At 36.6% G+C, this 16,133-nt stretch overlaps 1 protein-coding gene across 1 annotated transcript in view; it reads right to left on the bottom strand.

The window, feature by feature from the left end:
• Positions 1 to 100: 100 nt before the first annotated feature.
• YAF2 (YY1 associated factor 2) overlaps positions 101 to 16,133 on the bottom strand; it is a 27,562-nt gene continuing 11,529 nt past the window's right edge. Inside the window, exons 3-4 of the mRNA XM_035327747.1 lie at positions 4,643 to 4,795; positions 101 to 1,941 (exon numbers count right to left, since the gene is read on the bottom strand). Of these exons, the coding sequence (XP_035183638.1) occupies positions 1,704 to 1,941; positions 4,643 to 4,795 (391 nt within the window). The 3' untranslated portion in view covers positions 101 to 1,703. The remainder of the gene's footprint in view (positions 1,942 to 4,642; positions 4,796 to 16,133) is intronic.

Below are 16,133 nucleotides of genomic sequence, written 5' to 3' on the forward strand. Positions count from 1 at the left end.
TCTGAAATAGCCTATAATTAACATTCGATGTCTAAAAAGTTTAAACAGCAACACCAAGGAATGAGGTATGTATGTTCTCAGATATCACATCAGACTTTCATTTTATGCAACTAACTGTATTTCACAACTAGCATCTTACAAAATAGAACAGTACTGTTGTGCCTGTAGAAGTACTGCATTAAAAACAGAAAAATACATTACTACAAGAAACCACCAAACACCACAATTGTCAGGGGCTACAAAAATCCATTGCTTTAGCTGTTACAAAGATGTACCACATGTTGGTAATAATTTAGGGCTGAATTCAAGAAAGTCCATCCAATTTTTACATGGGCTTAAAAATATATATTTTGAAAGAAAAAGAAAAGAATCACAGGAGTGTAAGTGGACTACCTCACTAGAAGGAGCTAAATGGACTTCTGTACTGAACCTGAATCTATAATTTAAATCTATACATGGATTGGATGCGTGTGTATCAAAACACTTATTGGCTGTAAACAAAAATGCAAAAATCTGTATTCACAAAAATATTTTATTGGTAATTTTACATAATACCAGATGGGATTGTAGATAGTTCTGCTCTGCATCAGTATATTGCTAAGTGTGTAAATGTTGACAGTTTATGCCATAAAGTAGGATACTGAGGCTTTTTTGTATAATTTATGACATAATATTCTCTAATAGGCCAAATCAAAAGAAGTTGATTCAAAATTTAAAAAAAATAAAGTATTATTTCCTTATTCTTGTGCAACATCTGATATTTCTGTAATGAAATGGTAACTGACTCTATGACACTAGGTAAATCTGGGGCAAGGAAACAGCACTAAGCAGAAATGAGAACTGCACTTCAGTTATTTTTAAAGCTTTTCCAAACTTTCATACTTCCAATGTTAGTTTTTGCCAAATGCTTAGTCATCTGAGGTTCAATATTTGTTACACAACATAGAAAACCAGTGTACAATGACAATGTAGTACTTCACCTGAATTGTAAAGTTAACCAATCGATGTTTAGAATGTGTTTTCTATTTTGCTTGTAAACATTACAATAAGTGTTTTAAGTGTGAAAAAATATTGGTAAAACCATCAACATAATTCATTAACAGTAATCTAGTAAAATGTGTCAAACATTGGCAAAAATTCATACAAATGTTTTATTTAATAACATTTTTCCTATTTAACCACACCAAGTACCAGCAGGTGTTTTTTAAGAAGATAATTATTATGAAAATTCTGTTGCAGCAATAGTTGATTAAGTTGATCTTTGACTTGCATACATATAACTATGTTTCACAATTCTCAAATAATACATATTTAGGCAGCTTGAACTATGTTATAAAAATTTAAATTCAGTACATGCCAATAGTAGATACTCCAAGAGTTGTTAGAATTCACTAAACTAAAAGTGAAAATGGACTTACCAGTAACACTGCATATGAACATTCAAACCACATTTTCATGGCACCTTTACACACGAAGATTAAAAAGTTGGTCTGAAAATGCTTTGTAAGCATTTTTAGATTGCATTTAAATTATTTCTACCACTGCACTTTTTTTCTCTTTTTTTAAACTGCATAAATTATGTTCCAGTAAACATACCAATTGTGCATGGATAATCTGTCATGAAAATGTGGTAACAGGTGGCAGAAGTTATGTATTTGCATGTTTTAAAGAGAAGAGACTAAAGAAACTGGAGGAAATAAACTTTAATGAGATTCTCCATTCAGCGATGAAGCTTCTCCTCTGGGTGAAGATGACCTGGACATTCCCCTCTCTGTGTTGTCAGAGCTAGAACCACTCTGACTGTGTTGATCTGCAGAAGCAGCACTAGAAGCAGGTGGTGACTTAGTTTTCTCCTTAAAGTCTGTAATTATGACTGTCAGATCTCCAACGGTAACTTCCAAATGCTGAGCACTACTCCGATCCACATTTTTCAATCGTGGCCTAAATAAAGCAAATAATGACATTAAAAATACGCATACCATCTCATCATCTTGTCTCTCTCCTACTTTTCCGAGCTCCAGAGAATATGCATGTAACATCAGCGTAATACTGCGTTGTGGAACAGGTAATACACAAAATGATGAAGTACCCCAAGTGTTTATGCTAGAGCATTTACTGGTTTTACTTTAAAACAGGTGAAAATAACACATTACCTTTGCCGTCTTCTGCTAAGATTATAAAATATTCATAAAGTCATTGTTTATAACTGCACAATAACAGGAATGTGTTACATGTGAAGTTTTGTGTTCTGTTGTGTGTGTTTTGTTTTTTTTTTTAAATTACATCTTTCACTATTTTGGCTATAAAAAGTTATAAATCTTATCTAGAGAAGGATGCATCTCTGCAGCAGCCTTAAGCAACAATTCTAGGTAGAAAATGGTGTTCACTAATGAAGACGTCAGTGTACAAAACCCTTATCTGTGCCTTTTGAATTCAACAACAGTTTTAGCTACAAAATTCTGCATTCCAGAAGTGTTAATGTGCAGCAGGTATATTTCATTTAAAAATCTCACCAAGACTGCCAGTATATTATTTGAACTGGCCTTTGTGTTCACAGAATAATTCTGATATCCCTAGCACATGCTGTGATTTAAAATACGCACAGAGCTCAGTAATCACACAGCATTGATAAGTTAAGTCTCTTCATCTATTCTTTCAATTGTTTGATTTTTCACAACATAAAGAACCATAAAAGAACAGTTTGACTTATGTTCTGCCATCATATTTTTGCTAGTGATGAGCATGAAGTACTTTCAATTTACTATTTTCCTCTGACAGCCCTGGGAAACTGTCACGAGGCAGCTGAATTTATACAAGCAGTTATGAACAGCATAGCTTTATGCATTTAACTGACTCCACAGCTTTCACCAGCTCAAGCTGCAATAAAATAAATTAATATGACATCACGTTAGCAGGTGTGCTAACAGCAAACTCCTAACCTTTACCCTATCGTCTAACTTTGTTTGAAGTAGAATTGGTTCCCAGTCATTTCAACTGAAACACCTCGTGCCTTTCCTCCACTAGACAGAGGATTTGACATCTTGTTCCCCCGAGGCTGAAGTAGCGTGACGGAAGAATCTACAAGAACTGAAAAATCTGCTGCTCTCTAACATGGGAACAGTGCGAAAAAATTCAGCATTACCAACCTGCATATGTGACATGCCTGATGCTTATTAATCACATTTAGTGCGTATTCAGATTTTATGATTGTTTCCAACAAGTTTTCAAGCAAAGAGAAAGGGATATCACCTTCCCAAAAGGATATAGAAGAAATATGCTTAAACTAATCAAGCATTCTTAATTTGTAATCCTATCTAGTGAATTAATTGTGAAAAACAGAACTGTGTGAAGTGTTTAAATATTATTTCCAGTAGCCATTCTTAATGCAAATCTCAATACTGTGTTTCATTCCAAGACTTATTTTATTTATTTTTAAATGCTTTGTTTTTAAATGTTCTCTCTCTTTCCTTACCTTCCTTTTGCGTTTCTAATGTACTACTGCAATTCAACATCTATATTTCAATTTATAATCTTTAATTAGCCTCATTAAAACTTACTATTTTAACTTCAGATACTTCATAACCAAAGTACTTCAGCTGTGTGTGGTAAGCTAGGAAATTTAAGTATTGGGAAAAGAAAAAGAAATGCATTCTTCCCATTAGAACGTCTTAAGTCTCCTTAATCCTAACCATAACTATCCTATAGACTATTCTCTCTCGACTCACAATCTCTCCCTGCTTCTCATCCTGATGATCCTATTTCAGGCACAAGAGAAGCATCTGCCACTTCTCCGCATAACTAAACCCAAAGGATCTTCCTTGGCTGGACTACTTTGGAATGCTTCCAAAAAAAAATAAAAAAATCAATAGTTCCTCCCACTTTTGATTAGACTACATGTCTTGTATACTGCCAAGCTTTCTGGCACCACATTCTTGCTGCAGTAACATTATGCTTAGGCTGTGATGATTTTGGAGCTAAATTTACTGCTTTTGTTTTCCACTTTGCACCTTTCTCCTGCTCTTACAGGAAAAGCAATGATTTTTACAACTGCTCGTCTGTACTGTAATGTTTCATGTTCTCCGTTCCAAGAGTCCATCTTCAGCATCCCAGATGTAGCACAGGGATTTTTATCACTAAGTAGCATAAGCACCTGACTCTGTCACATTAATTTATACCCCAGTTGAGTATTTCAAAACTTCTTCCAATTCTGCAAGGAAGCCATAACTATGTTCCATTCCCACTTTTCTGCAATCTGTACTGGTTCTTTCTATCCCTCTCCCCCTTCCCCCCAATTTTTATGCATGAAATCTAGTCACTCTAGTCCCCTCTTTTTCTCCAGATCCTAGGATCATGTTTTGCATACCTAGTTTTGTATCGCGTGAAAAAGACACCTGAAACACTTAATACCCAACTCTTTCTCTCTATATTCAACTGATCTCCATCTTCTGGTTAAAATTACAAACTGCAAGTTTTCTTTGCGTTTAATAGGCATCCTAAAACAATGAAACCTCAATGTAAATATTTAGTCTTATTGTTCCAAAGAGGTTGCCACAGCACATACAAAGCAGTAAAATCACAGAACATCTTTGTATTTTCTTTTTTATTTATGTTTTACCAATACTGCAAAAAGTTTCTTATTTACCTGGTTTTCTTATGACTGTTCTTTTTGCTAGTTGTTTCCTTTTCACTTTTTTCCTTTTCTACTTTGTCTTTCTTCTCTTTCTTTGATTGCGCAGGGGGCATGAATTGCTGAGGAACCTGTTGTGCAACCAGCTGAGAGACAGGCCGAGGTTTCCTGTGTGCACATATATATAAATGTATATAAACATAATGCTTGGAATTTACAACAACTGTCTCAAACCTTCTACGCTGCAGTTATTAACAGTCATATTCACTATAAAAAGAAATACTGCTAAAACGTACGTAGCTGCTAAACTTCTTTGACATAGCACATCAAAATTAAACCCATTATAGCCTTTTGATTCACTTATTTGTGTTGTTGGTAAAGGAGATGATTATTTTAATGTATTTAAGAGACAAGACTTTGCAGCATGCCCTCTTCTCCTTACTGTTATATCCAGACAGAGATTCCGAAGCGTGAAGCTTTCAGAGGGAATATTTTATCATCCTCTCCCAGTCCCCTTGAGTGATGAAGGGGTCTGTTTCGAGCATACTGTGAACAAGATGACCTTTCAGGTATGAGAGCTAAAGCCACTGTTGGTATTACAGAGTAAAACTTGAGTGTTTCAGCTCAAACAAATTCACGGAAGTCAATGACAAATCTTGTTAAGTTGTATATTGTTTTTATCAAGTTCTTCACCAAAAAAAAAAAAAAAAAGTATATATACGTCAGTTAACAGCAGTAAGATGTAGCTGTCAGAACATAAATAAAAGCTGGCAACAGAAACTTCCAACCACATTCCATCACAATGCACAGCACAGGATTCTTTTCCAAATTTTGATGTAAACCAAAAACTAAGGGAGAAAAGGAGCAGCAGTATGATGCTCCTGGAAGCATCATAATGCTGCAAGTAATTCTGAAATTCCCTCATTTTTACTGTATTTTCTAATAGAATATGAGAACTCTAACATGAAATGAAACACTTTTTCCAATACTAACGTATTTCTTTATTTTGAGGTTTTGTAATTAAGAAATTTCCAGTCATGACACACAAAAACAAAGGTTCTGTAATTCTATAAAGATTTTAAAGATGCAAATTTCTACTCCAAAACAAATATTTACTCTGCAAAGCTCTTGGGTTTTGTTAGTTGTGTTGTGGCTTTGTTTATTTTTAATAGAAAAAGCACAAAATATATGCACTGTCATATTCTAAAAATACAAAGCAGTTACTACATCTCCGGAAGCTATTAGCTGTTACGCACATCTATTGACCCCAACCCACAAGATCACCTTACTGGCACTTCTTGCTTTGGTGAAGTACTGAGTGAAATAGCAAAAGCAAAAAAATCAAGGGATCTGCCAATAGCAAGTTATATTTTCAGTAATGACTGCAGTAGTTTCAGTTAGAGAAAACCAAGCTACAAGAGTCCACAAAGTGCAGGAAAGGCAGTCGATACAAGACAGCTGAGATTTCATGATTTCATGAGTCTTCACAGCAAGTTCTTAATGAACCAAAGCTAAAATAAAACCTAAGAAAAATATAAACACAAAAGAACTTTGGGGTAAGGACTAAGCTACCAAATACCCACTCATGAACTGAGCCCTCGCTATCTCACAGATCAGTAATGGATTAGTGAAAACTACCCAGTTTGTATCAGCTAGCAAATGCTTTTCGGGTGAGCACGGCAAGTAGTACCTCGGAAAACGCACAAAATATTGAGTCCAATATCACTGAGATGATTCAATAAAAATTGTTTACATGAACAGAGTACACAGAACGTTGTTTAGAAAACTTGCCCCAGAATTGTTTCAAGTGCTTGTCATCGCAGTTCATAACAAGACAGGAAGAAACCAAGGTGTAATTGCTGCACGAACTTATCATTTTGGGTGGAAAACAGTTGTGATATATAAACAAAACTCATCACCTATCTCGAATGGAGGACTGCTCCAGGAGAGAAGGCTATGTGAGTTAATATTTCTAGTGACAGCCAGGTGACAATCCCACCATTGCTACACAGTGACCTGAGAGAATTATCTGATGTATTGCTTGTGAAGTAAGACAGTAGTGAATTTCCGCACACAGAATTAATTATTGCCCTGGGCTGTGGACAACACCACAATCACGGAAATTTAGTAAAGAGGTGGAAAAAAAACTTAAAATTACAAATTTTTATTTACAAATTCTCACTTTGCAACAATTTCAGTTCCAGAGGGCAAATTAGAATATTTTTTGTTAGAACACAGCTGGGAAATTAGGCTTAGAACTAAGTCCTAGGTTTAGAACATTGTTTATCTAGTGTCTAATACCATAAAATGAAAGGAGAAAAAAAAAAAAGGAAAAAAAATAAAAAGGATCTTCACCACAAGGAACAGAAGTTGGTTAAGACAAAGACCACAAAAAAAAAAAAAAAAAAAAAGTCTGGAGAATAATGTTTGTAAAGATGCACTAAAAATAAATCAAAGGGTTCTATGCAGTTATGCTGTGACAACGAATTCCACTGAGTTATTATACTCATCCTGATTAAACATCCATCTTCACTCTGTTTACTTGAGACATTGTTTTGGCCCAACTCTTTGCATCTCTCTCTCGCAGAAGCACATCCATATTGAGGGTATTACTTTGCCCTAAGAATGTTAAAGTTCCTCATCTGTCAAACGTTCATTTAATTTGGTGTCAGTTATCTCTGAAGCTGTGTACCCGTTAAGTCTATGTTCTATAATTTGTTAACTACTTTGTCACTTCCAGATTTCTTAAATAAGGTGTTCAACATTTTTGTTTAAAAAAATAAAAACTAAAAAAATCAAATTCACATCTCTCAGCACTGATTTAGTCATTCACATGTTCCTTTTTTTCCCCTTAGGGACTCGAAAAGGGGCTACTGAACTGCAAGCCAACAGCTGGCAAGGCACACGGGCTTGAGAAGATAACTTCACCACTCACAAAGTTTGAAACCAATGGAATTGTTTGTGATTTAGCAGTAGCTGGATCATGTCATTCAAACAAGACGGAACTTATACAGAGAAAGGGTTTCTCACAGAAAGATAAATATAAGAAAAACTATTCCTGTAACAGGAAATTGGTTTTGATAATTTGCCAAAATATGCCTATTTAAATTGCTGGATTTCAAAAACTGTTAAGAGTCCTTGTAACAGGCTGCTACAGAGTAAATAGATACAGATAACATTAACGTTGCCTATTAAACTATCAATATACTTCTGGTAGTTTGCTTTTTGAGCATATGCAAGAGCACCTGAGCTAACAGGTAAAGCAGCTCTGTAAACTTCTGCATTATGATTACAATGGTTGTGCCTCCCACTAGGAGTGGCTTTACAACAGAACGAGCCAGAGCTCCAGGCAGAAATGTTATAAATACAATATGCATCACCTGTTCACATACATGGTCGGCCGCTCAAAACTTTGCATTTTTATTTAACGATTTCACTTCAGTGGTTTTAACAGGAGCACCATACAAAAGAAGCATACAAAATGCAATCAGTTCTTTCCAACAGGGAAAGAACTTTAAGGTTTATGTGCTGAACACTGGAACAAAAACTGATTTACTGAGCTTCCAAGAAGCTGCTAAACATCACAGCTTCAAATACTCTGCATCTCTTACTCCAACCCTAAGTTTTCCTTTTCAGCCAGTGTCACCTTTCTAAATTACCATCACAAGTTACCATACTTTTGAAGATGCTCTAATCCCAGCTATCATGGTTTTATTATCTCATTCCAATGTTACTTTGAAGGTGTTGCATATAAATACTCACACACTTTATAATCTCCTTAAAAAAAATAATATATATATATTGATTTTTAAAACCCCAGTAGATAAAATGCAAACTTTCAAATACACTTCTTTCTTTTTTCTTCCCAACAATCCCCTTAATTCCAACTGACAAGGATGTCATTATTTTAACTCTATTCTTGTTGCAGGATGTGACTACATTTAATTTTACAGGATTTGATCTTGCTGCTGTTTTAGAAAATGTATTTGCAGAGGCTGCAGAGGACTGTCTATTTACAATTTGTATTCAGAAATGCATTTAACACTGATGCTCCCAAAGGCAGCAGATATTTAATACTGGGAAGGATGGGCTAGTTCTTGTTGATGGTATTCTTAAAATAAATAAACATATTTTCCAATTCAAGAATATAAGCAGTGCACTAGACACAAATGAAATCTGGAACTTATGCCCCAAGCCATTTCCCTTTCCCAGAGCTCAACACAATACCCTGCGGCTCATAAGTCATTTGGGACAACTTCATAACATCCCACACCTGGCAGTCATCAATAATCTACATAAATAAAATTTTGACCCGTTTGAAATAGCAGGTAACTTGGTCTCATTACAAGAAAGCAAGTCAGATTTGAAAGCAAGCTGAAAAATAGCAAAGTACAATAGAATAACCAGCATAGGCAGCACAAGTACAGCAAACTCTCAGTCACCTGGGCTGTGCACCATGCATGCAGTGGGACAACAACACTGGCTTAATGCTGAAGCTTCTTGGGGCCTGGCTGAATTTATTTGAGATGGGCCACAGCTACATCTGCACGGTGCTGTTCAACAGCCATGGTGAGTCCATAAAGCACTTCTGCACTACTATGCATATGAACTCAAATTCTGACAGCCCTGAGCTACGTTAATGGCACAATAGCTCTAAGGCCAATTTACTACAGTCTGGAAACAAAGAGCACGATGTGGACAGACCGTGACAGGTTTTCCAGGAACCAGTCCCAAATCTACCTAGGGCTGTGTGGGACTCATTGGAGACTCACGTCAGCATGATGCTCCCCTGTGTGCAGGGTTCAGTGAGGACTCACCCATTTGGTGCCTGATATCCTGAACTAACCAAGCCCACCAAATCAAATGGCCAAGCAGCAGAGTGTGGAGACATCAACAGCCCTACCTTAGAGCAGCCAACACCTTCGCTTTGATTCAGAGCCACATTGGACTTGAACTGGCCCATGCAGAACCAGTACTCTATCCTCCCAATATCACAGATCTCAGAACTTAGGCTCTCCCACCTGGAGAAGCTAGATGGTATAATTAATTCTCAGTGCTGAACACAGATACCTTTTAAACTTGCTGTGGGAAAAACGTACTGTCATATATAATACTCAGTTTACACAGTCCATATATTCTGAAGAATCTATCATATAGGACATAGTATTCAAAGGCACGCTCTTTCCTGAAGCTAAATGTCCTGTGCTTTGTATCTTTTACCACTACAAAGGTATTACTACTCTCCAGTCTTAACAAAATGGCTCCAAACCGAGGAAATGCTGCCAACCTCAGCTCTCAATCAAGCAGAAAGATGGTGTTCAACAGATGACCTCAATCCATTCTAATATGACCCGTTCCTTCCCTTTCCTCTTTTCAAATCCATCTACCTCCTGGCTTCAATTCAGACAAAAAGCCCTTGCTGGAGCCTCATCCTGCCCCACATGGAAAATTACCTGTTTTGTAAAGCAAGCTCCATGTGTGCAACATACCTAAAGGCTTTTAGAATACCACATGTTAAGCCGGACTTTTAAGCCTGCTATTGAGCCCTGGCCAGTTTACTTGCCACATTTTTCTCCAATAACTACAGCAGTATTCTGCAACAGTTTTATTTACCTGCCCTGTCAATGAGCTGAAACGATTTTGTTTTCAAATTCTTCTTACTCCCCGGTTTTCTATAAAGTGATAGACATCTTGCCCCATCCTAGGTAGCAGGAAGAAGTTGCCTGTGAAGCGCTGTTCCTAAAGAAGGGTGTTATGTTGTAATTGCCCTACCAACCACCAATACTGCAGTATCAAACTGTATTTGGTTCGTGGACAGGAGGTATATTCATACTGTCAAACAGAACAGTTAACTACTATACAGCAGGAATCATTTATTCATCGGTTTGAGTTGTCAGGGTTATACCTTATCTCCAAACACACATTTATTCCTAAAACATGTTTTGCTCCTGAGCAAAACAAAGCCTGTGTAATTTCTTCAACACTCTCATCTGTTTTTAATGTGGAATCTTTATATGGTATTCCACACTTTCCATAATTTTAACTTTGTGCATGAATTTTTTTATTTCCTCTGCTGTAAAAGAGCTTTCTTTCTTAAAAAGAAGAAAAAAAAAGAGATTTCAAAGACTTAAAGAGGTTTTATTTAAAGGTACCCCCAGTCCCTAAGCAGCACCATTTATCTAAACTTCTCTTCCCTGCAGGGAGACACTGACCTTTTGTTCAAGACAGCAGATTCATCCCTCAAGAAAGAGAGGTTAGAAATATCTGGAACAGAATCCTTACTGATTTTGCTTTGCCCTTGGTCAGAGAATCCTGTCCTCAAAAATTAAAAATCCACATTATTCTTCAAAATATTTCCTTTCAGGTGATTCAAGAGGACTGGATAAAGGCTCCCAAGTTAAAGACAATTTCCAAATCATCTACTCCTTGTTCACAGGCCACCCTTAAGGCCCTTGCTGCACAGGACTCAAGTAACAAGCCCGGCATGTTTTTGATCATTTTCTTTCACAGGTCTGCAATCTGTTCTCTCCCACCAGCAAGGCATGGCAGAAGTGGTTTGGAAACCAGTAATCTAGTCAATCAGTGCCCTGAATTTCACTCTCCAGGGTTTTTAAGAATTAATTATCAAAATGACTATTGCCAAAAGGCCTTACAAGCAGTAACTAATCCACTTTGACAGGTCATCTTCGGTCAAACTCTTGTGAAGCTGATTGGTAACAGAACAGGATCAGTACAGAAAAATGCTTTGGCATTTACAAACACTACACACACACAGCTTTCTTAAATTTTCTTGGGAAAATCTTGGAGTTTGTTCCAAAATCTGCATTATAAACACGGGTATGGTTCTGCACTATGGATTAAGCCTAGAAAACCTGTCACGGTTCTGATGAGGGTAGTAGGAACTCTGAAAGCAAAGTCAGGGGTTCCCCATGAAGCATCTTCAGTCAAAGCATAAGGAAACATGTTTCTAAGAAAAAAATACCTAAAATTAATCACTAGGCATAAGGGGAAGTCACTTAGCTCCTCTAACCACTTCAAGCTTTCCCATATCCCACCTTCTCTGCTTACTGCTTGTAAAGGAAGACCGTTTGAACAACAACCTTCCCCAAATTACATGCTACAAACAATTGTGAAGAAATATATGGCTGTAACACTACCATTATGACAATGCCTCCACTTTCTATCTGATTAATACCCCTTTGATTTTTCCCCTCCAGCTTACCCCGTATATACAAGCTTATGCACCTTCTCCTTTAAGTCACGCCTAAATTCGGTTGATTTCTGTTTGGATACCTAGAAATTTCTGTTCAAGCATTCATCCTTATTTTAGTCACAGGAGCTTTTCTTTCATTTGCCTACAACCACACTGCTTGTCTCCTCCTCTGACAGATCTGCTGAATCCCATATAAAACGTGTCCCGTGAATCTACCTCATCCTTTAAGGTGAGCTTCCTACCCTCGCGGTCCATCCATCTCAGGTGGCATTCGCTGCAAACAGAGTCACAATCTTCAGTGTATCATTCCTCGTGATATTCCATCACGGAAGAGCGGTACTACTACTCCTACAGCTATTTATTAGCAGAGGCACAAAGAAATGAAGGATTCCGACATAAAGTCTGGTGGATGAGCTGATATGCAGTAACCAGCCACACACATTCCCAAGCCAGTGCAAACGCTCAGTAGCCTCAGGGAGAAATACCTCCTGCCGATGGTTCCAGCAACAAGGTGATGCGCAGGGCCACACTGTATTATGCTAGCAATTCAAACAGCATTAAAACTCTAAGGCACTTCTCAAAATGACTGCCATATGCAAGAGAAACATTCAACCCCTTCTTCTCCAATTCAAAACTAGCACCTTCAACAGAGGTTGACTTTCTACTTGAGTATTTAAACAATAATGTCAAGATTAATAATTTTTCCTACATTTTTCTATCTACCATACCCCCTTGGATACAGAATCTCCCTTCCATCTGCTACTGTGAGACTTCTGTGTGCTTCTGAAGCTGACTGAGTTCAGATACTCAACATTTTTTCAAATGTAATTCGAATTTCCATCATGCTACTAAAACTCCCACTCCACCAGGCTTTGCTGTTCCCTCAGCTGGCCAGGCTTTCAGAAGTGCCCCATTAACATGCCTGAGGTTTCCCAACCTTCAGTTGTCTTAGATTTTGAAAGCAAATTTAATTCTTGTGACAGGATGTAGACTGAAAATCTTTACTGGTCTGTATTTTGTACTTTATTGCTATTGGAAATAGGAATAAATCCTGATAAAGAACAGGTCTTTGAATGGACTAAGTTTGGTAACCTCCTTCCTATAGCTTCAGCCTTTATGAAGGAAATAAAGTGGGGCCATCTCCAATGATCATTTTTTAAGTGTACAACCCATTTGCTAACAGCAAATATACTTCGCACAAGTCAATATACTCTTGGAACATTTCATATAGTTTAGTATAATTTCATACACTAAAAAGCACATTACATACCTTTTCAGGTACTGTATCAGGAATGCATTTCAGACATTTGTACTGAGAACTGCACATTGCTGTTGCAGTCAATATTCTGTATCACTTTGCATCTTTAGTTTTATATCCTTTATCGCATTTTCCTCACCTCCAAACAAGACCAAAAAAAAGCCAGCCTAGTGTTGCTTATGCCAGTCTCTTCAGACTCTAAACCATTATAGGACATCAAGTCTTGCCATTAGGTATCTAATTAATGCATTTGCAAGACAGTACAAGAGCTGTGGAATCAGCTCACCAAGAACCATACGTGTTCTTCTCAGCCATGCACCTAAGGAGGCTACAGACTGCCTGCTCAGCACTTCTCAGAATGGTCACCAAAAATAAGAGACAAACTCCTGTAAAGCTTCTGTTAAGGTACTTGTTCATTTTTTCTTAAATAATTAATCTCCCCGAACAAGAAGCAACCATTAACGTTATAGCGTTAATTGCATTTTCAGTAACTCAATTAACAGCATGCTGCTGTGAACTAAACAAAACTAGTGGAAGCAACAAGGTTAGGTTTAACCAGAGCCTAAGAGAAGTCTTGTTTTGCTGATGTTTGTACCATACATGTCTTTCAAAAGTCAAAGTAGAATTCATTTAAGTGCATTAGAATCTTGTTGAGAACAAAGTCAAATTATTCAACTCTTACTCTGTTCTTTCATTACTAGGCTGAATCATTTCCCAATACAAATGTATAGGCTTTAAATATCTTATCATTTATTTGAAGATAGTTTTCCACTCAATCTATCCTAAATATTAATGTCTCGAGAAGCTAATAGAAATCTGATATCCACAGTAATACTCTAATCTCCATTTTTCTAGTTCACAGTCATTACTGAAATCTCAAGAAAAGCTTATCTTTGCACACTTTCTACTTAATCATCGTATTCTTGCTAGTCCCTACTCAAACCTCCTTCACTGCATGTCCTCATTTCTCTAACAAGTAAGGTCCATGTTCCCAAATACATCTTAACATAGTAATTAGAGTAATTAATATAAAAATAGTCCTAATCTCCAAAGCAAGCAGATGCATACAGGGAGTCAACTGGAAGATGCCTGTAGAGTTATTTTACATTAAAAAACTAGACAAAAATAAGGATATGAAAAAGTGGTGTTAGGTAGATTTTCTAAGGGAAAAACTACTCGTAATGAATATTATTAGGAGAATTTCTTCACGTAGGTACGAACATTTTGAGCATTTCTTAAGGCCTCCATTTAAGCAATTTTACAGGGTACTGCTATAGTTAAATATTGTAGTATGATACACTTCCCGCCTGTCTTTGAAATGACATCAATTATGCAATGTTCTATCTGTAACTTTGTAATAGAGCTTAGAAAGCTTTTTACTCTGAAGATCACAGGACAGGTTACAACGAGCAGCTCTGGAATGTGACTTTTCCACGACGGACTGATGATCTAGAGTCAGGCGCCCGAAGGTCTGAATGGCTCCAAAAGGAAATAGAGATATTTCAGAATTCTGTAACAAGTAATACGGTACCTTGAAGTAGAAGCTCCTAAGAAACAACTAACCTTTCCTCCCACCGGTTAGTGAATCCTTTGTAATTCAATTATACGTCTCCTCCCTCCCTCATACAATGATAACGAGTTACTTTACATGTATCAGGTAATTAACTTTCCCACTTCCTCAGGCATGTTTTCTCTCTTTTGCCGAAGAGCTTCTGCAAAACACGTTATAATATGGATAGCGATTTTTGCATCTATACTCCTTCCACTCTCTTTTGCCTCCCACTTTAATACGTTTGCCTTTAACAATAGCAAATGTGAGCAACTTCACTTCACGTTTAAAAACATCCACAGCTACTCCGATCTTCCCTGTTTTGAGCCAACTTCAGCCTGCAAAGACTGTAACTTCAGAGATTTTTTTTTAAAAAAGACTAAGAATCCATGCAAAATGTTGGAAGACCAAGGCCCATATTTATACGGATGTTGTAATGGTTTTGACAGCTTTATATAGAATGAATGCGTCGAAATTAAATTTAGCATGTTTCTTGTTACTTAGGTTCCTTACAATATAGAAAGAAATCAACAGAACTGAAACATACATATATTTCTGCAGAGTCATTACAGTAATTGTCCTCGTGTAATAATGCAGACAATCAACAGCCATTAAACTGTATTTCACACATATTGAATGGTAGAATCTAAATAAACTCCAAGTGAGAAGGCAAAAGTTTAAGTCTTACATTTTAAGCCATTTATTCTAGCTTAGGCACAACCCCCTATCATTAAGGAATAAATACAGGCAATCTGGCAGAACAGAAGAAAGAAGTGTCCCAATCTTTATGGGTTTACTGATTTTCTTGCCTCAGGAAGATGATGAATTTTTCAAGGACCAGCTTGACACTAAGCATTTAAAGCGAAATGTCTCGAAATATTTTTCAAACTTCAATAATAGAGGACTATTCACTTGTTTTTGTCAAATGCAAAACACTAATTCTCAAATAATTAGAGAACTGTCACACACTTCCACACACACACAACACAGGCCAACTTATAATACACTATCACATACTTGCAAATTAGTAGCTACAAAATTTCAAGACCATTTTCTACTACCAAGCAATTTTTCAACTAACATTTTCATATTTCTAGGTTTGATAAACAAGCAAAACTTATTTTTAAAATTACACTTATCTTTTAATTTACCATCACGTCCACTCTGCAAGCTCTTTGTACAGCACCTTGTGCTACAAGAGCTTCTAGGTACTCACTAAATATTAAGTATAAAATTATTAAGTATAAAAAAGTATAAAATATTCCAGAACTAAAGAAACTACTTTTTCAAATTCATTAAAAAAAATAAAAATAAATAAATAAATAAATAAATAAATTTTGTCACATTACCATTGGAGGTTTTGTGATCAGGTGCAACCAGATGACAACTTACCTCCTGATACCAAAGAGGAGACAGAGCGAGGGGAAAAAAAAAAAAAAAAAGAAAGAAAGAAAGAAAGAAAGAAAGAAAGAAAGAAAGAAAGAAA

The sequence above is a fragment of the Oxyura jamaicensis genome, chromosome 1, assembly GCF_011077185.1.
Source record: "Oxyura jamaicensis isolate SHBP4307 breed ruddy duck chromosome 1, BPBGC_Ojam_1.0, whole genome shotgun sequence".
In the NCBI taxonomy this organism is placed as follows: domain Eukaryota; kingdom Metazoa; phylum Chordata; class Aves; order Anseriformes; family Anatidae; genus Oxyura; species Oxyura jamaicensis.